The sequence below is a fragment of the Oncorhynchus kisutch genome, linkage group LG8, assembly GCF_002021735.2.
Source record: "Oncorhynchus kisutch isolate 150728-3 linkage group LG8, Okis_V2, whole genome shotgun sequence".
Classification (NCBI taxonomy): Eukaryota; Metazoa; Chordata; class Actinopteri; order Salmoniformes; family Salmonidae; genus Oncorhynchus; species Oncorhynchus kisutch.
Window position 1 is genome coordinate 49,146,742 of NC_034181.2, and position 21,856 is coordinate 49,168,597.

At 39.7% G+C, this 21,856-nt stretch overlaps 1 protein-coding gene across 2 annotated transcripts in view; it reads right to left on the reverse strand.

Annotated features, from left to right (window-relative positions):
* Nucleotides 1–335: 335 nt before the first annotated feature.
* The window catches only part of syt14a (synaptotagmin XIVa), a 67,983-nt gene continuing 46,462 nt past the window's right edge, over nucleotides 336–21,856 (reverse strand). For both annotated transcript variants that reach the window (XM_031830533.1, XM_031830532.1), the window contains exon 8: nucleotides 336–1,302. In XM_031830533.1, coding sequence (XP_031686393.1) covers nucleotides 989–1,302 — 314 coding nt within the window. In that variant the 3' untranslated portion in view covers nucleotides 336–988. The remainder of the gene's footprint in view (nucleotides 1,303–21,856) is intronic.

Below are 21,856 nucleotides of genomic sequence, written 5' to 3' on the forward strand. Positions count from 1 at the left end.
GTTCTTGGGGACCTTTCAATGCTGCAGAATTTTTTTGGTAGCCTTCCCAAGATCTGTGCCTCGACAAAATCCTGTCTCGGAACTCTATGGACAATTCCTTGGACCTTATGGCTTTGCTTTTGCTCTGACTTGCACTGTCAACTGTGAGACCTATATAGGCAGGTGTGTGCCTTTCCAAATAATGTCCAATCAATAGAATTTACCACAGGTGGACTCCAATCAAGTTGTAGTTATTTCTGTTTTTTATTTTGAATACATTTGCAAATATTTCTAAAAACCTGTTTTTGCTTCGTCATTTTGGAATATTGTATATAGATTGATGAGGAAAAATGTTTATTAAATCAATTTTAGAAAAAGGTTGTAAATGTAACAAAATGTGAAAAAAGTCAAGGGGTCTGAATACTTTCCGAATGCACTGTAAGTACTTAACAATGCAAAAGAGCACTGCTATTGTCAAAACAGAATGTATTCATATTCCTCTCATTGTACAATTACGTGAGAGAATCGATGATTCATCCAGGTTTAGCATTAAACAGTGCAGATATGCAATACATACTGTATCTATCTTTGCTTCCCAAATACATGTGGAAACAATAGATGGAGCAGTAAGCACTTGAAGTAATATGATCTCTTTCAATTACAGCACAGATTTTGCACTGTAAATATTTCACCCAATGTGTCAAATTGTAAATGTATTGCAACCATGACAAGATGCTAGGACCCTGCAGGGAATTTCGTATCAGCTTTGACAAGTGTTCATCCTAATCAGAGACGATTTAAAAAATCTGGCATATTAAGTAACACTGTCAAGTCATTTGCCATCGCCTAGACCACATAACGCCACCCACCATGCCCAACCCATCAACCTAGTCCACATAAAGAATGTTTCACCTGAGCGCAGAGACCTATGGGCTTAGCCGTGCCCCTGTTCTCCATCCCTCTCTTCCTTCTTCTCAGCCACCTTTGCTTCCTCCTGTATTCTGTCGGTCTATGATTCCAACAGACTGTGCCACCGGCAGACCTGCTGTCCTTTGGACTCTTTCATCTGGGTCCAGTGAGTGAGTTCCTCCTCTCCAGAGCTGTTGAGGCCTAGCGAGATCCAACCGATCATCTCCTTGCGCTTCATGCTGCGCTTGTTGTACACGGAGAGGATGAGCGTCACGTCTGACAGCTGGAAGAGGGCAACCTGGAAGACAAACGTCTCCTTGTATGTAGGGTTGGGCTGGCCATGACAGATCGACGTCTTACACTTGGACATCTCCTGGCCCATTGAGTTCAATAAGGTCAGCTTGACATATGTATCTAAGAGGAAGAAATGGGGAGAATGATTAAGGACTAGAAACAAAACAATTCTATATCTCAAATGCTGAGATACAGTCCAAAAATAACAATTGTGTTCATTTTAGGAAATGCTAGCATTACATACTTTTTATTCAAATTAATGAGTTAGATTTCTTGAGGGGTGACAAATATGAAGAAAAAAAATGGGGGGGGGGGTACATAATAGAATAAATGGATAAGCTACAGCACGGCAACATGCAAAACTGAACATACCCCCATGGGAAAGCAATTACGGAAGCATAAAAAAATGTATTAAATCATATCACTAAAGTTATTCCTAGATCATTCCTTATTCAATTACCTCCCAGAAAAACAATGTAGGGATTCAACTCCAACTATTAGAAAGTGAATAGTCATCACTTACTTTATTTAGTATTTTATCTACAGGCAAAAAACCCTGAGACAACAACTGATGACATCCAAGGCTGCAAACCAAATTGGAAGAAACAGCGGCAAGCATAGCAATCACAAAGGCTTTGATCATGTTTCGCCTTTGGCCACGTCATAACCATTTTCCATAACGTTCCATATTTCTACTGCTGTGAATGAGTGGGTAAGGCATGAATTGACAGGGCTTTTATAATGATCAGTGCCATCTGCTTTTGAAGGCCTATACTGTAGCTCTTTGCCTTGAATTCAGGGGATCTCTTGCGCTCTTTGACACTACCAAAATAGACTTCTTTTTTTTTTTTAGCTTGCTGTAGAATGGCTTAAACTGTAAAACTGTTGGTGTCTTAAGAGGCCAGTCGTGGTGGAGAAGTTCTTGTACCATATTGTCAATGAATGAGAGGGGTTGTGACAGCTGATTAATGTGCCATTTCCACTCTACCTGTGCACTTTGCATACAAATTCAAAACATAATTCATGGCCTGACTGACTTCACAGCTTTTAGATTTGTCAGTGTATCCAGATGTTGCTATTTCTGTAAAGTCAATCACATCTGAATTTAGTCAATATTCAGAAGACAAAAACTCCCCAGAACACCTGCTGACCGCACAAATAAATTCCCATGTGAATAGCGATATACTGTACCATCAAATGAATGTAATAGAGCAATTACAATTACTTTTGGTTGACTGATGCTTTATTGTCAATAGATTTTCAGAAGCTTTAACTTCACTGGGAAAGCAATTACGCAAATCTCCAGGATTAAAATGGCTGTTCGTAACATATTGTAAAATATAACGTTACAATACTATAATAAAACAAAATTGTATGGAGAGACAGACAATTGTTATGAAGTACAGTGGGTTCCCAAATTGACACCTTTGATAAAGATAAGCAATAATGACTGTATAAAATAAATAGTTCAAATACTGAGCTATATTATATGCTCCAAAAATTGTGAAATTACAATGAACAAAAATATAAATGCAATATGTAATGTGTTGGTCCCATGTTTCAATAGCTGAAATAAAAGATCCCAGAAATGTTCCATATGCACAAAAAGCTTATTTCTCGCAAATTTTAAGCACAAATTTGTTTTCATCCCTGTTAGTGAGCATTTCTCCTTTGCCAAGATAATCCTTCCACCTGACAGGTGTGGCATATCAAGAACCTGATTAAACAAAATGATCATTAGAGGTGCATCTTAAATAAAAGGACAAGAAAGGCCACTCTAAAATGTGCAGTTTTGTCACACAACACAATGTCACAGTTTTGAGGGAGTGTGCAACTGGCGTGCTGACTGCAGGAATGTCCACCAGAGCTGTTGACAGTGAATTTTCTGTTCATTTCTCAACCATAAACCGCCTCCAACATCATTTTAGATCATTTGGCAGTATGCCCAACCGGTCTCACAACTACAGATCACATGTAAGTGTCATGTTGGCGAGGAATTTGCTGATGTCAACATTATGAACAGAGTGTTCCATGGTGGTGGGGTTATGGTATGGGCAGTCATAAGTTATGGACAACGAACACAATTGCATTTTATTGATGGCAATTTGAATGAACAGATACCGCGCCATTCATCCACTGCCATCACCTTATGTTTCAGCATGATAATGCACCGCCACATGCCGCAAGGATCTGTACACCATTCCTGGAAACTGAAATGTCCTAGTTCTTCCATGGCCTGCCTATTCACCAGACCAGACCTATTCATCCATTGAGCATGTTTGGGATACTCTGGTTTGACATGTATGACAGCGTGTTTCAGTTCCTGTCATTATCCAGCAACTTCACACAGCCATTGAAGATGAGTGGGACAACATTTCACAGGCCACAATCAACAGCCTGATCAACTCTATGCAAATGTCATGCTGCATGAGGCAGATGTTGGTCACACCAGATACTGACTGGTGTTCTGATCCACGCCCATACCTTTTTTTAAAGGTATCTTTGACCAACAGCTGCATACCTATATTCCCAGTCATGTAATATCCATAGATAAGGGCCTAATACATGTATTTGAATTGACTGATTTCCTGAAATGAACTGTAACTCAGGAAAATCTTTGAAATTGTAGCATGTTGCATTCATGTTTTTGTTCAGTATATATTATTTTATACTAATACAATTGCTCAGAGAAACAGATTTTGTTTAACAAGTAATACTTTTTTTCTCAAAAAAGGTTGGGGGCTAAATTATTGACACCCCTAAAACTTATTATAAATAAGTAGTCAAAAGCTTAGTATTTGGTCCCCTTTTCCTAGACTACATCAAGCTTGTGACTATAAAATTTTTGGATGCATTGCAGTTTGTTGTGGTTGTGTTTCAGATTATTTTGTGCCCAATAGAAATGAATGGTAAATAATACAATAACAATAATAATAATCGTACAAAAAAAAAGTATGAAAATGTATGCGGTCATTATTTTAAGTCACTCTGGTTAAGATCGTCTGCTAAATTACAAAATGTTTTAATAATATATTGTGTCATCTTGGAATCACTTTTATTGTAAATAAATGTGACACTTCTACATGAATGTGATTGCTACCCTGTTAATGAATAACCCTGAATGAATCGTGAATAATGATGAGTAAGACATTTACAGAGGGTCAAAGATCATACCCCCAAGACATGCTAACCTCCTCTGTTATTGGTAATGGCGAGTGGTTAGCATGTCTTGGGGGTATGATTTTCGACCCATACTCATCATTATTCACAGTTAATTCAGTATTATCTATAAGCATGGTAGCATCCACATTAATGTAGAAGTGTCTTATCTTACTTACAATAAAATATTATTTCAACAAAATATTTTACTCTGGGTAATTAAATGAGTATAAAATAATATAATTTCCCAATTTTTGGAGCATACAATATAGATCTGTACTTGAATTATTTATTTTATACAGTGATTATTGCTCATCTTTATCAAGGGTGTCAATAACTCCGGACCCGACTGTAGAATATGTGCCAAAAGACTGCATTGTTTGTCACCAAAAGCCACCAAAGTCACCAAAAGCAAAAAGTTGGCCTGAATTACTCTTAATATGGAGAAGCAAGCTATCATGATTCCCACAAGCCCACATACAATGAAAAAAAGCAGGGAGCAAGGCTCAGGGCTGGACGGGGAAATACATACATGAAAAATAACCAGGAATGGGGAGTAAGTGAAACACACACACACACACGCACACGCACACGCACACACACAGATACATATACTGTTCAAAGCTTTGAATTAGCAATGTTCGGTAGCACTTTATAATAACTCCACGTAATAAAGCATTTATAATGGATTAGTAAATAGTTTATTCCTCATTTATGTATCATTACTCCCACATTTGTAAATGTAGGTAACATAGTTATTCACACATTTAGAAACAACTTTTAAAATATTGAATAATGATTCATAAGAAAATTAATAAGATATTTACTATAGGTCCCTATAAACAATTTACTACTCATTAGTGCACTAAATCTAGCAGATTCATTACTCACCAACAACAGCTGCAAATTCCAATAAAAACTACAAAATGTTTTGAAGTTCACTTTCCTTGCTTTGTTTAACCACACTATCATGAATCAAGCAAAGGATTTTTGTGCGTCAGAGAGCAGTATTTATTTAGTTTCATAGAACAAACGTACATCGTATTCGGAAAGTATTCATACCCCTTGACTTTTTCCACATTTTGTTACGTTACAGCCTTATTCTAAAATTGATTCAATTGCTTTAGTCTTCATCAATCTACACACAATACCCCAATGACAAAGAAAAAACAGGTTTGTCTTCACATAAGTATTCAGACACTTTACTCAGTACTTTGTTGAAGCACCTTTGGCAGCGATTATAGCCTAGAGTCTTCTTGGATATGAAGCTACAAGCTTGGCACACCTGTATTTGGGGAATTTTTCACATTCTTCACTGCAGATCCTCTCAAGCTCTGTCAGGTTGAATGGGGAGCGTCGCTGCACAGCTATTTTCAGGTCTCTACAGAGATGTTCGATTGGGTTCATGTCCAGGCTCTGGCTGGGCCACTCAAGGACAGTCAGATTTGTCCCGAAGCCACTCCTGCGTTGTCTTGGCTGTGTCCTTAGGGTCGTTGTCCTGTTGGAAGGCAAACATTCACCCCAGTCTTGAGTGCTCTGGAGCAGGTTTTCCTTCAAGAATCTCTCTGTAATTTACTCCGTTCATCTTTTCCTCAATCCTGACCAGTCTCTACAGAGGAACTCTGAAGCTCTGTCAGAGTGACAATAGGGTTCTTGGTCACCTCCCTGACCAAGGCCCTTCTCCCCCGATTGCTTAGTTTGGCTAGGGGCCAGATCTAAGTAGAGTCTTGGTGGTTCCAAACCTCTTCCATTTAAGAATGATGGAGGCCACTGTCTTCTTGGGGACCATGAATGTTTCAGAAATGTTTTGCTACCCTTCCCCAGATCTGTGCCTTGACACAATCCTGTCTCGGTGCTCTAAGGGTAGCCTAGTGGTTAGAGCGGTGGACTAGCAACCGGAAGGTTGCAAGTTCAAACCCCGAGCTGACAAGGTACAAATCCGTCGTTCTGCCCCTGAACAGGCAGTTAACCCACTGTTCCTAGGCTGTCATTGAAAATAAGAATTTGTTCTTAACTGACTTGCCTAGTTAAAAAAATAAAAGACAAAAAAATAAGGACAATTCCCTTGGTTTTGGCTCTGACATGCACTGTCAGCTGTGGGACCTTATATAGACAGGTATGTGCATTTACAAATCATCTCAAAGATGATTAATGGAAACAGGATGCACCTGAGCTCAATTTCGAGTCTCATAGTAAAGGGTCTGAATACTTACGTAAATAAGGAATTTCAGTTTTTTATTTGCAAAAATGTATTTATGTATGTACAGTACCAGTCAAAAGTTGACACCTACTCAATCAAGGGTTTTTCTTTATTTGTACTATTTTCTACATTGTAGAATAATAGTGAAGACATCAAAACTATGAAATAACACATATGGAATCATGTAGTAACCCACAAAAGTGTTAAACAAATCAAAATATTTTTGTATGTTTGAGATTCTTCAAAGTAGCCACCCTTTGCCATGATGACAGCTTTGCACACTCTTGACATTCTCTCAACCAGCTTCACCTGGAATGCTTTTCCGACAGTCTTGAAGGAGTTCCCACATATGCTGAGCACTTGTTGGAAGCTTTTCCTTCACTCTGCAGTCCAACTTATCCCAAATATCTCAATTGTGTTGAGATTGTGTGATTGTGGAGGAAAGGTCATCTGATGCAGCACTCCATCACTCTTCTTCTTGGTCAAATAGCCCTTACACAGCCTGGAGGTGTGTTGGGTCATTGTCCTGTTGAAAAACAAATGATAGTCCCACAAAGCACAAACCAGATGGGGATGACGTATCACTGCAGAATCCTGTGGTAGCCATGCTGGTTAAGTGTGCCTTGAATTTTAAATAAATCACAGACAGTGTCACCAGCAAAGCACCTCCACACCATCACACCTCCTTCATGCTTCACTGTGGAAACTACACATGCGGAGATAATCTGTTCACCTACTCTGCGTCTCACATTTCCAACGGTGGTTGGAACCAAAAATCTCAAATTTGGACTCATCAGACCAAAGGACAGATTTCCACCGGTCTAATGTCCATTTCTCATGTTTCTTGGCCCAAGCAAGTCTCTTATTTTTATTGGTGTCCTTTAGTTGTGGATTCTTTGTGGCAATTCGACCTGATTCAAGCAGTCTCCTCTACCCAGTTGATGTTGAGATGTGTCTGTTACTTTTATTTATTTGAGCTGCAATTTCTGAGGGTGGTAACTCTAATGAACTTGTCCTCAGCAGCAGAGGTAACTCTGGACTTCCTTTCCTGTGGTGGTCCTCTTGAGAGCCAGTTACATCATAGCACTTGATGGTTTTGCGACTGCACTTGAAGAAACTTTCAAAGTTCTTGAAATTTTGCACCTTGACTGACCTTTATGTCTTAAGGTAATGATGGACTGTTGTTTCTCTTTGTTCTTGCCATAATATGGACCTGGACTTTTATCAAATAGGGCTATCTTCTGTATACCACCCCTACCTTGTCACAACACAAATTACTGGCTCAAAGGCATTGAGAAGGAAAGAAATTCCACAAATGTAGGCCCACCTGTAAATTGAAATGCATTACAGGTGACTGCCTCATGAAGCTGGTTGAGAGATTGCCAAGAGTGTGCAAAGCTGTCATCAAGGCAAAGGCTGGCTACTTTGAATAATCTCAAATATAAAATATATGTTTTATTTGTTTAACACTTTCTTGGTTACTACATGATTATGTATGTGTTATATGTCTTCACTACTATTCTACAATGTAGAACATAGTGAAAATAAAGAACAACTCTGGAATGAGTAGGTGTTTCCAAACTTTTGACTGGTACTGTATATATATATATATTTTTTATACAAATGCGAAAATAGTTGTTGCATAAGTATTCAGCCCTTTTGTCTTGGCAAGCCTAGTTCAGGAGTAAAGTTTGGCTTAACAAAATCACATAATAAGTTATATGGACTCACTATGTGTGAAATTATAGGGGTTGACATGATTTTGAGTGACTAAACCTTTCTCTGTCCCCATACATACATCTGTAAGGTCTGTCAGGTATTTAATACCAAGCACATATTTAACTACAAAGACCAGGGAGCTTTTTTGAAAGCCTCATAAAGAAAGGCAGTGATTGGTAGATGGGTAAAAATAACAAAATTAGACAATGAATATCTCTTTAATCATGGTCAAGTTAATTCCCACAATAAGTTGGGTGAACTTTGGCCCATTCCTCCTGACAGAGCTGGTGTAACTAAGTCAGGTGTGTAGGCCTCCTTGCTCACACAGGCTTTTTCAGTTCTGCCCACAAATTTTCTATAGGATTGAGATTGAGGCTTTGTGATGGCCAATCCAGTACCTTGACTTTGTTGTCCTTAAGTCATTTTGCCACAACTTTGGAAGTATGCTTGGGGTCATTGTCCATTTGGGAGACCCATTTGTGACCAAGCTTTAACTTCGTGACTGATGTCTTGAGATGTTGCTTCAATATATCCACGTAATTTTCCTCACTCATGATGCCTGATGCCATCTATTTTGAGAAGTACACCAGTCCCTCCTGCAGCAAAGCACCCACACAACATGATACTGCCACCTCCGTGCTTCACGGTTGTCCACCTTTTTCCTCCAAACATAATGATGGTCATTATGGCCAAACAGTTCTATTTTTGTTTCATCAGACCAGAGGACATTTTTCCAAAAAGTACGATCTTTGTCCCCATGTGCAGTTGCAAACATTAGTCTGACTTTTTTATGGTGGTTTTGGAGCAGTGTCTTCTTCCTTGCTGAGCGGCCTATCAGGTTATGTCGACATAAGACTTGTTTCACTGTGGATATAGATACTTTTGTACCTGTTTCCGCCAGCATCTTCACAAGGTCCTTTGCTGTTGTTCTGGGATTGATTTGCACATTTCGCACCAAAGTATGTCCATCTCTAGGAGACAGAACGCATCTCCTTCCTGAGCGGTATGACAGCTACGTGGTCCATGGTGTTTAAACTTGCTTACTATTGTTTGTACAGATGAACGTGGTACCTTCAGGCGTTTAGAAATTGCTCCCAGGGATGAAACAGACTTGTGGAGGTCTATAATTTAGGTCTTGACTGATTTCTTTTGATTTTCCCATGTTGCCTTGAAATACATCCACAGGTACACCTCCAATTGACTCAAATGATGTCAATTAGCCTATCAGAAGCTTCTTAAGCCATGACATCATTTTCTGGAATTTTCCAAGCTGTTTAAAGGCACAGTCAACATAGTGTAAGTAAGCTTCTGACACACTGGAATTGTGATACAGTGAATTACAAGTGAAATAATCTGTCTGTAAAAAATTTTGGAAAAAATTACTTGTGTCATGCACAAAGTAGATGTCCTAACCGACTTGCCAAATCTATAGTTTATGACAAGAAATTTGTTGGGTGGTTGAATAACGAGTTTTAATGACTACAACCTAAATGACTTCCGACTTCAACTGTATATATATATATATAAATATAGTTCGAATTTTTCTTCCCCAAAAATTCAATTAAATTAATTTTAATCCCACTTTGTAACACAATAAAATGTGAAGAAATCTAATAGATGGTCGGCCAAAGCCGAAAACGTGAAGTTGATCGATCCCTGTTGAGGGAGGAGCAGAGTTCCTTTATATGACAGCAAAACATTCTTTTGATGACAAAAATGTGTTGGCACCATCAATTCTTGCACATTTTCTCATAAAAAGTATATTTCAACACTATCTGCTCAGGCAAAATTGCCAAACTGCTAACCTTGGAACCAATCAACTGCTATACCTAGAACCAATCATAACTCTCTGTAGCTGTAGGTTTAAAGAAACATTATTTTATTTAACCAGTTAAGTCAGTTAAGAACAAACAAATTATTTACAATGATGGCCTACCCCGGCCAAACCCGGAAAATTCTGGGTCAATTGTGAACCGCCCAATTGTGAACCGGTTGTGATACAGCCTGGAATCAAACCGGGCCCTGTAGCGATGCTTCTAGCACTGAGACGCAGTGCCTTAGACCACTGCGACACTCAGGAGCCCCCTATTCAATCATACACTTTGCATAGAAACCCATATAAAAGCACGTAGATGTGTGTGTGTCATGTATGCTAGAATTAATGTTTAAAAATGACAGCTGCATACAGTGCATTTGGAAAGTATTCAGACCCCTTCCCTTTTTCACCATTTTGTTGTGTTACAGCCTTATTCTAAAATGTATTAAATAAAAAAGAATCCTCATCAATCTACCAACAATACCCAATAATGACAAAGCGAAAACAAGTTTAGACATCTTTGCAAATGTAATAAAAAATAAAATGTATTCAGACCCTTTAAACCAAGCCATGAGTGTCACGAATATTACCGAAGGTGACTCCCCTTCTTGTTCGGGTGGCGCTCGGCGGTCGTCGTCGCCGGTCTACTAGCTATCACCGATCCGTTGTTCTGTGTTCCTTTGGTTTTGTCTGATTGGTATCACCTGTTTCTTGTTTGGTTGTCAGGGTGGGGTTATATAAGTTTGTTCAGCCCGCTTCTGTTTCGTGCGGGCTTGTTTGTCTGTTCTGTGTTTGAGTGTATTTTGTTTGCATTTTCGGGTTTCGCGCTGTCCGTTATTATTTCTGATCATTTGTTTTCCTACTTTTGTTCATGTTATTTTTCCTGGACATTAAAGCGTGTTTTTCCCACATCTTTTGCTCTCTGCGCCTGACTCCACACCTCTTCACTAATTTATCGTAACAATGAGGTTGAAGCAATTGCCTGTAGAGCTCCGAGACAGGACTGTGACGAGGCACAGCTGTCTATCGTTGTCTCTGATTGAGAACCATACTTAGGTAGCCTTTCCCACCTGTGTGGTGTGGGTAGTTATTTTCTGTTTAGTGTGTTTCGCACCTGACGGAGCTGTTTCAGTTGTTCTTTTGTTGCTTGTTGTATATTGTTCAGCTTTACCATTAAAATGACAAACACGTACCACGCTGCACCTTGGTCCTCACCTTCTTCCACCAACGGCCATTACAGGGGCCTCCAGCATTCTTAAATGCAAGTTTAGAACCACCAAGACTCTTCTTAGAGCTTGCCACCCAGTCAAACTGAGTAATTGTGGAAGAAGGGCCGAGCTCCAGAGTCCCTCTGTGGAGATGGGAGAACCTTCCAGAAGGACAACCATCTCTGCAGGAGCAACAACATCTCAGCCACGAAATGGTAGGCCACACAAACGGAACGGGAACGGAACGGGACCGCAGTTCTGAAACGAGTAGTGAGTAAAAATCGTCTGTCCTCGGTTGCAAAACTCATTCTGAGTTCCAAACGGCCTCTGGAAGCAACGTGAGTACAATAACTGTTCGTCGGGAGCTCCATGAAATGGGTTTCCATGGCCGAGCAGCAGCACACAAGCCTAAGATCACCAATGCACAATGCCAAGCGTTGACTGGAGTGGTGTAAAGCTCGCCGTCATTGGACTCTGGAATAGTGAAAATGCGTTCTCTGGAGTGACGAATCACGCTTCACCATCTGGCTGTCCAATGGATGAATCTGGTTTTGGCGGATGCCAGGAGAACGCTACCTGCCCCAGTGCATAGTGTTAACTGTAAAGTTTGGTGAAGTAGGAATAATGGTCTGGGGCTGTTTTTCATGGTTCGGGCTCAGTCCCTTAGTTCCAGTGAAGGGAAATCTTAATGCTACAGCATACAAAGACATTCTAGATGATTCTGTGCTTCCAACTTTGTGGCAACAGTTCTAGGAAGGACCTTTCCTGTTTCAGCATGACAATGCCACCGTGCACAAAGTGAGGTCCATACAAAAATTGCACAGAGCCCTGACCTCAAACCCATCAAACACCTTTGGGATGAATTGGAACGCTGACTGCGAGCCAGGCCTAATCGCCCAACATCAGTGCCCGACCTCACTAATGCTCCTGTGGCTCAATGGAAGCAAGTCCCTGCAGCAATGTTCCAACATATTGTTTCATGTGAGACAAAAATAAAATAATTAATAAAATAAATCATCACAGCAAAGGAATGTTTGTGAGCTAGAAAATGAACATCCTGACAGTCTGAGGCAGGGTGCTCTGTAATCCTCTGACTCTAACTATTGACAAGGATAATAATGTGGCATTTTCTATTTGTTAGTATGAATGAAATGGGTCCTGCCTTGACGACTGTATTAGATTTACACTATAGACACTATAGATTTACACACTATAGATTTTTGTAGTCTTAAATTATTACTTGAAATAAACTGTTAGCTAAAATGTTCATTTTTTCTGGAATGACATGCTAGCTAGTGATAAAGCTATCTGCTCCTGCTAGCAAACAACAGTTCTACTTGATGTAACTAGCTAGCAAACTAGTAAGCTAGCTATATTATTAAGGTTGCAGTGTTCTACGTTGGGAGTAATTGTACGGCTTGCAATGATGGTATCACGTTTCTTCTGGTATACTTTACCTGATAGCAGTTTGTCGAACGAAGAACTATCTCGAGATGTCGGCAGCTGTCTACTACTGTACCTTAGATACAGATAATGTGATTGGCAGACGTGATCAGCAGAGATAGTACCATATATAGTACAGAGTTTTGATTGGTTCACAGTTTAGTACTCTACGGTGTTTGCCTGTCCAACTAGCAGACTAATAAATAATAAATATTTTGAAACAAATTGCAAGAATTTACATTTCCAAAAAAAGAGGGAGATCGATCATCTCGAAAACCAAAGCATATAGCTTGCCAAGTCCCACCACCTACAAGGGGTCTGAATACTTTTGCAAGTCACCGTAAAATTGAGATGCTGCTACATTTGTGGATAAAATTCTAATTTACTCAACCTTTTAAGTATTTTTATGTGGCCTCATCTTAATTTGGGGCTTTTATACGTTATACATACTTTATAAATGTTTTGAGTGTTGTTGATATATAAAATTGTTGCTATATTTCTTTTAACATGCAGTGTTGTGTGCTTATTCTTTTACCAATGATATGTTCTAGGCCAGGGGTGGGCAATGATTTTGGCTTGATGGCCACAATGGGTTTTCCAAATTTCCAAAAGGAGGGCAAATTTTTTTGCGACCAATTTCTTAGTCAAAATCAATTTGCGGCATATAAAAAAAGGCAGTTACTTGAAAACATACGGGTCCATTATAATTTCTACATACTTTATATCTAGTGTTAGACGTTCAAGAGTGGCCTGTTTTGCTAACCCAAAATAATCACCCAACCCCCCCCAAATAAAGTTTTTAGTCAAACCTCTCCCATATGTTGCCCTCCACTGTTCTAGGCTATTTGGAGACCTTAAGGGGCATGTCCATCTTTTTGTGAGAAATTACACTGGTCACTCAAAACATTTATAAAGTACTTATAAAGTATAAATAGCCCACACTTTAGATGAGGCCATGCAACAACACTTAACTAATGATTATTAAATAGTTTACAAGGACCTAAATGAAATCTAAAGGAATGGAGTAAAGATTAATAAATTATGAATAAACAATTTACAAATCCATAATAAATGCTTTATTACATGGAGTTATTATAAAGTGCTACCCAATGTTCTTCATGGATGAGTCATTTTTACAATTTAGTCATTGAGCAGATGCTCTTATCCAGAGCCACTTACAGGAGCAATTAGGGTTAAGTGACTAGCTCAAGGGCACATTGACAGATTTTTCACCTAGTTGGCTCGGTGATTCAAACCAGCGCCCTTTCAGTTACTGGCCCAACATTCTTAACCACTAGGCTACCTGCCGCGTTATATGCAGTAGGATAAGGTTAACAAATTAAGGCCAAGTATTGCCTATATCTGGTCCTAGTCAGTGATCTTTATCATTTGTGGTTGGGTGACATATAATATAATGGTGAGCTGTAGTTTTTTTTGGTACGTTTTGTAGGTTCTCTCATCTTAGATGTGCCACTGTCAAATCAGAATTATTCACTAAGAATTGACATTGAAATTGTATATATTTTATTGGCAGCCTGACAACCTGCATCCATGAGAATACATTGCGACTTTCTAGTCAACTTACATCTCAGTGCACAGAGAGAGAGAGAGAGAGAGAGAGAGAGAGAGAGAGAGAGAGAGAGAGAGAGAGAGAGAGAGAGAGAGAGAGAGAGAGAGAGAGAGAGAGAGAGAGAGAGAGAGAGAGAGAGAGAGAGAGAGAGAGAGAGAGAGAGAGAGAGAGAGAGAGAGAGAGAGAGAGAGAGAGAGAGAGAGAGAGAGAGAGAGAGAGAGAGAGAGAGAGAAAGAAAGAAAGTACGAAAGAAAGTATGAAAGAAAGTATGAAAGAAAGAAAACTAAAGAAAGACAGAGACAGGTAGACAGTGTCCAACACTGATAGTTGGGAGCTGGCAGACACCTCAGTCTGTTAGCCAAAGAGACTCACCTCTGATAATATAAACCTGGCCACCTATCAAGTGTTTTAGGCAACAGAACAGCCCATCTGACAACAAGGGTTGGTAAGCAGTAAGAGAAACAATGGACCAAGATGTCAATAGTTGGCGTGAGAGAGTTCAGGAGCAGACAAAACAAAGAGAGATAACGTGGGAACACAAACAACAGCAGGAGAGAGAAACAGGGTCAGAAGGTCATCAGTATCACACAAACTTGCTGGAGCCTCTGGTCATTTTGGGGAGTTGGAAGGGAGATGAAGGGTAAAGGGGGTAAAAACAGGGGGAAAGTTTGCAGCAAGGTAGTGCTCAGACAACTTCATACGGCCTACATTTTTGAGAATTTCCTGAAATTTAAGAGGTACATGAACTAAATATTTTCAATTGTGGCATAATAATAATAAAACAATAGGAAATGTCAATTTTCAGAGGTGGGGGGGGTCCCTCGATGACATGATCTTGCAAGGAATTTGATGGATGTGACCCAAGACACACTAACCTGAGATTGTCAAACTCAAGTTCATTTTTTTTTACATGAATAAAAAAGAACAATAACTTATACCGTATATTCTTCAAAAACAGCGTTTACCCTGAATGCGAAGGCAGGGATATTGGTTTTGTTCGAATACCCGTACTTGGGTTCTAAATAGTAGGCATTTTGGGTACGCGAAAATAGAAAGCTTTATATTATGTACAATTTTCTAAATGTTGTATGCTTTAAATGCCAGAATGTCTTTACTAATTTTGTCTTTTCATCTAGTAGAATGAACGAATAGCGGGAATCAACTGCATTATTTTATCTAACCTTTATTTATTCAGTGGAACCCATTGAGACCAGGGTCTCATTTACAATTGTGCCCTGAAGACAACAATTCAACAATATCAATGGATATTTCCAATAAACCAAAAAAAATTATCATATTACTCCAGTGCTAGCCTCTCTACACTGGCTTCCTGTCAAAGGTTCTGTTCAAGGTTTTACTGCTAACCTACAAAGCATTACATGGGCTTGCTCCTACCTATCTCTCTGATTTGGTCTTGCCATACATACCTACACGTACGCTACGGTCACAAGACGCAGGCCTCCTAATTGTCCCTAGAATTTCTAAGCAAACAGCTGGAGGCAGGGCTTTCTCCTATAGAGCTCCATTTTTATGGAACGGTCTGCCTACCCATGTCAGAGACGCAAACTCGGTCTCAACCTTTAAGTCTTTACTGAAGACTCATCTCTTCAGTGGGTCATATGATTGAGTGTAGTCTGGCCCAGGAGTGGGAAGGTGAACGGAAAGGCTCTGGAGCAACGAACCGCCCTTGCTGTCTCTGCCTGGCCGGTTCCCCTCTTTCCACTGGGATTCTCTGCCTCTAACCCTATTACAGGGGCTGAGTCACTGGCTTACTGGGGCTCTCTCATGCCGTCCCTGGAAGGGGTGCGTCACCTGAGTGGGTTGATTCACTGATGTGGTCATCCTGTCTGGGTTTGGCGCCCCCCCCCTTGGGTTGTGCCATGGCGGAGATCTTTGTGGGCTATACTCGGCCCTGTCTCAGGATGGTAAGTTGGTGGTTGAAGATATCCCTCTAGTGGTGTGGGGGCTGTGCTTTGGCAAAGTGGGTGGGGTTATATCCTTCCTGTTTGGCCCTGTCCGGGGGTGTCCTCGGATGGGTCCACAGTGTCTCCTGACCCCTCCTGTCTCAGCCTCCAGTATTTATGCTGCAGTAGTTTATGTGTCGGGGGGCTAGGGTCAGTTTGTTATATCTTGAGTACTTCTCCTGTCCTATTCGGTGTCCTATGTGAATCTAAGTGTGCGTTCTCTAATTCTCTCCTTCTCTCTCTCGGAGGACCTGAGCCCTAGGACCATGCCCCAGGATTACCTGACATGATGACTCCTTGCTGTCCCCAGTCCACCTGGCCGTGCTGCTGCTCCAGTTTCAACTGTTCTGCCTTCTTATTATTCGAACATGCTGATCATTTATGAACATTTGAACATCTTGGCCATGTTCTGTTATAATCTCCACCCGGCACAGCCAGAAGAGGACTGGCCACCCCACATAGCCTGGTTCCTCTCTAGGTTTCTTCCTAGGTTTTGGCCTTTCTAGGGAGTTTTTCCTAGCCACCGTGCTTCTACACCTGCATTGCTTGCTGTTTGGGGTTTTAGGCTGGGTTTCTGTACAGCACTTTGAGATATCAGCTGATGTACGAAGGGCTATATAAATAAATTTGATTTGATTTGATAAACAAAAATGGATTCATGAAGTGATCTTCTGACCTTCTGATACAGGATGCAAGAATGTGTACTAAACATGTAAACCTGTCACTTGTGATAAAATGAAGAGTGCATCTAAGGGTTTTAGAGTAGTGGCTGCTGCATTCTGATAGATGGTGTCACCATAGTTGAGAACTGGCAGGACGGTTGGCTGTACACTCTGCTTCCTGGTGTTAAGGGAAAGGCATGATCCATAAAGAAAAGCTTTAAATCCGTATGTATTTTTAAAGTTACATTTTTGTCAATCGAAATGCCCTGGGCCCGACTTCCCAAAAGCATCTTAAGGCTACGTTCATCGTTAGAACCTTTTAGGAGCATTGTTAACTCTTCGAGCTGTTTCCTAAAACCATCTTTACAAGGCCTTTACTTGCAAACTCCAAAAATAAGGGGTACAGCCATATACAAATGGTAGAAAACAGGAGTGCGATATTCACAACTCAACATGAGGTAGAGTCCCATTAATGCTGTGCCAAATCTGGGTGATGGATGTCATATAAAGGTCACCACCAATGTCCATAATAACCATACTCCCATGAATAGTAATTTTTACCTCGACTATCCGGTACATTGACTCTGTACCAGTACCCCTTGTATATAGTCTTGCTATTGTTATTTTACTGTTGTTCTTTAACTACTTGTTACTTTTATAATTTTTGAAAACAGCATTCTTGGTTAGGGGCTTTTAAGTAAGCATTTCACTGTAAGGTATACACCTATTGCATTTGGAGCATGTGACTAATAACATTTGATTTGATTTGATAGTAATAATACTATACTGCAGTTAAGTACACCCCCTATTCAGTAGGAATTATTTATATAGCGTCCACACTATAACACCAACGTTACTAAAGTTGCTCTTCAAAATGCTTGTTACTTAACAACTGCCTCAGACCACTCTTAAAATAGCTAAGTAAGTCGTTAGATGCGTTTTTGCCCTTCCTTTACACACAAGATCCGCTAAACACAAAATCTAAATGTTTGTCTTTCTGTGACCGCTGATAACTTCAGAACGAATGTTACAGTAATACATTAGCATCCACAGTTTTTTTGCAAGGAAAGTCATACCATATAAAAAACCTGTGAGCTGTTGGCTAGAGCACATATGCCAAGACGATGTAGGCACATTTACTATTTAACGCAACAATTTTTGTAACAAAACTAGCGGTAGAGATGAAAATGTGATGGAAACACTTTGAAACGTAATTTTTTTTGAGGGATATTAAAACGTAGGCGAAAATGTACATTTTGTGTGCACTACCTCATCACGCACTGATTTTTATCTGCAACAAGTTTGTTTGGTGGAAACACAAAATATGCAGATTATAGAATATATGGAAAACTAGCAAACTTGCCCAAACTTGCCCAACTTGCCCATTCTTTGCATAACAAGTGAAGATGCTTCAAAACAAAACCGAGATGAGTGTATTAAAAGATAAATATTATAATATTATAATATTAAAAGACCGAATATCCAAAACATTACGGACATCTGCTCTTTCCTTGACTTTTCCACATTTTGTTACGTTCCAGCCTTATTCTAAAATCGATCAAATTAAATACAAATCCTCATCAATCTACACACAATACCACATACTGACAAAGCAAAAACAGGTTTTTAGAAATGTTTGTAAATGTATTACATATAAAATAAGAAATACATTATTTAAATAAATATTCAGACTCTTTGCTATGAGACTCGAAATTGAGCTCAGGTGCATCCTGTTTTCATTGATCATCATTGAGATGTTTCTACAACTTGATTGGAGTCCACCTGTGGTAAATTCAATTGATTGTACATGATTCGGAAAGGCACAAACCTGTCTATAAAAGGTCCCACAGTTGACAGTGCATGTCAGAGCAAAAACAAGCCATTTAGATTGAAGGAATTGTCCTTAGAGCTCCAAGACAGGATTATGTCGAGACACAGATCTGGGAAAGAGTACCAACACATTACTGCAGCATTGAAGGTCCCCAAGAACACAGTAGACTCCATCATTCTTAAATGGAAGACATTTTGGAACCACCAAGACTCTAACTAGAGCTGGCCGCCTGGCCAAACTGAGCAATCGGGGGAGAAGGGCCTTGGTCATGGAGGTGACCAAGAACCTAATGGTCACTCTGACAGAGCTCCAGAGTTCTTCTGTGGAGATTGGAGAAACTTCCAGAAGGACAACCATCTCTGCAGCACTCCACCAATCAGGCCTTTATGGTAGAGTGGCCAGACGGAAGCCACTCCTCGGTAAAAGACACAACACTGCCCAAAAGGTACCTAAAGGACTCTTAGAGGACTCTTAGACCATGAGAAACAAGATCCTCTGGTCTGATGAAATCAAGATTGAAACTTTGGTCTGAATGGAGGAAACCTGGCACAATCCTTGTGGTGTAGATTGATGAGGAAAAAATATTTTAGAATAAAGCTGTAACGTAACAAAATGTGGAAAAGGTCAAGGGGTCTAAATACTTTCCCGAATGCATTGTATGTAGCCAGGTGAATCCAGGTGAAAGCTATGGTCCCTTATTGATGTCTCTTGTTAAATCCACTTCAATGAGTGTAGATGAAAGGGGAAGAGACAGGTTAAAGGATTTTTAACTGAATATTAGGAAGGTGTTCGTAATGTTTGGTTTACTCAGTGTATTTGAAGGATATTGAAATCAGTTTAATGTTAATTTATTTTATTGAGTTTTATTTATCTATTTGTACGCTACTGTCACTTTTTTGGCTCAATATAATTCATGATGTGTAATGTATGCAATGATGCAGCATCTTGATTTAGTTCATTATTGTAGGGCAAGCATTAAAATAAGCCGCCTCAATATTTGTAGCCATAGGTGATTATATCTCTATAGGAGCTGATTCGTCGTCAGTATTGTGGAATAATTCTAATGTTAAGGTAAGATTGGAAAGGTAGAACACTAATCAGAGAGCAGCCCTGCCTTTCTGTCGATCCTATCAGTATCGACACATGCCTCAACAACGCACTTATCAAACGTTCTCTCTGCGTGTTGTTTTGGGAAAGGCATATTACATCTTTGGCAGTTGTAGGAAAGATGCATCGTTAAAACACTCTAAGCCTAAATTCCATCACTATTGGGAAAACGGGCCAAGATATTTTTAGGTGGGAACTCAATCCTTGAGAGAACCATCCAATGAATAAATGTGTAATCCATTGGAGACATTTTTGCCTGAATAAGAGAACAACATAAGTCCTCAACTGGCAGCTTCCTTAAATAGTACCCGCAAAACACCAGTCTCAACGTCAACAGTAAAGAGAAGACTTCGGGATGCTGTCCTTCGAGGCAGAGTTCCTCTGTCCAGTGTCTGTGTTCTTTTGCCCATCTGTTCTTTTTATTGACCAGTCTGAGATATGGCTTTTTCTTTGCAACTCTGCCTAGAAGGCCAGCATCCCGAAGTCTTCTCTTCACTGTTGACGTTGAGACTGGTGTTTTGCGGGTACTATTTAATGAAGCTGCCAGTTGAGGACTCATGAGGACTTATGCTGTTCTCTTATTCAGGCAAAAATGTTGGTCGCGTACACAGATTTGTAGATGTTATCGCAGGTGCAGCTAAATGTTTGTGTTTCTAGCTCCAAAAGTGTAGTAATACCTAGCTCTGCCTGCCCTACGTACACTCACCTACGCCGTCTAGACTGCCTCATAAGTTCGTTTTTTTCACGTTTTCTTGCATTATTCAACAAGTGTTTCAATAGCAGGATACCCTCAGACAAAAAATCAACACGCATGGCTCTAGGTTACACCTATCGAAACATATTTTACATTGTTTTGCGAGATCAGACATAATATCACTCACTATAATCCGAGTGTTCATTTTCGGAAGTGTGTAATCTAATTTGTAAACATTTCAACTGTATTAATAATACAAATTCTACACGCTTGGCTCGAGATTACACCTATCAAAACATACTTTACTGTTTGCGAGATCAGACATAATATTACTCATTATAATCCGAGTGTTCATTTTCAAGTGTGTAATCTAATTTGTAAACACTTGCATTAATAATACAATTGTATTAATAATAAAAAATAAAATTACCTTTCTTCTGTTTCTTGTGATGTAAGTGTCAAGACGGAGCGTTAAATCTTCGACAAAGCTTTAGCATTCTAATAAATTCAACGGTTAGACAATATACTCTATTTAGCACATTTCAGCCATTCACAGGGTGTGTTTGACAGGTCATTACAATCTAGAGGCGAAAGAAACATACACCTATTTAGGAGAGGTGCTGGCTAGCGGAATGAAACACTTAAAAATAAAGGAGAGCCGCACACTCTAGGAGTTCAGATGCAAAAACATTTATGTCCAACGTTTTGACAGACAAGCTGTCTTCATCAGGGTATAATGACAGGTCATTACAAACAATTCCACGGTCATAATGTTAACGGGGGAAAATGAAAGGCACAAGCAAGAGTACGAAAGAGTCACAGGAGTAAATTTAAAGCAATCAATCCAGCGAGATTTAAGTGACAAGTGGATTTTGCACTCCTCAAAAACAGGAAAATAGATGGCTGAAAAAGTCAGATCCTCAGGTGGGCAGGGCATGAGCGTTGCTCATAATATTGTTGTATATAGACTCGGAAGTTTTAAAATTGATAAATTAAGGGCAGCTAAAGGGGAGAGTCAATTTAACCAACCATGGAAGTAGAGTTGAAGTCGGAAGAATACATACACGTGTTCTGTCTCCTAGAGATTAACGTACTTTGGTGCAAAAAGTGCAAATCAATAACAAAAAAACAGTAAAGGACCTTGTGAAGATGCTGGAGGAAACAGGTACAAACGTATCTATATCCACAGTAAAACGAGTTCTATATCGACATAACCTGAAATACCGCCGCAAGGAAGAAGTCATTGCTACAATTCCGCCATAAAATAGCCAGACTACGGTTTGCAACTGCACAAAGATCGT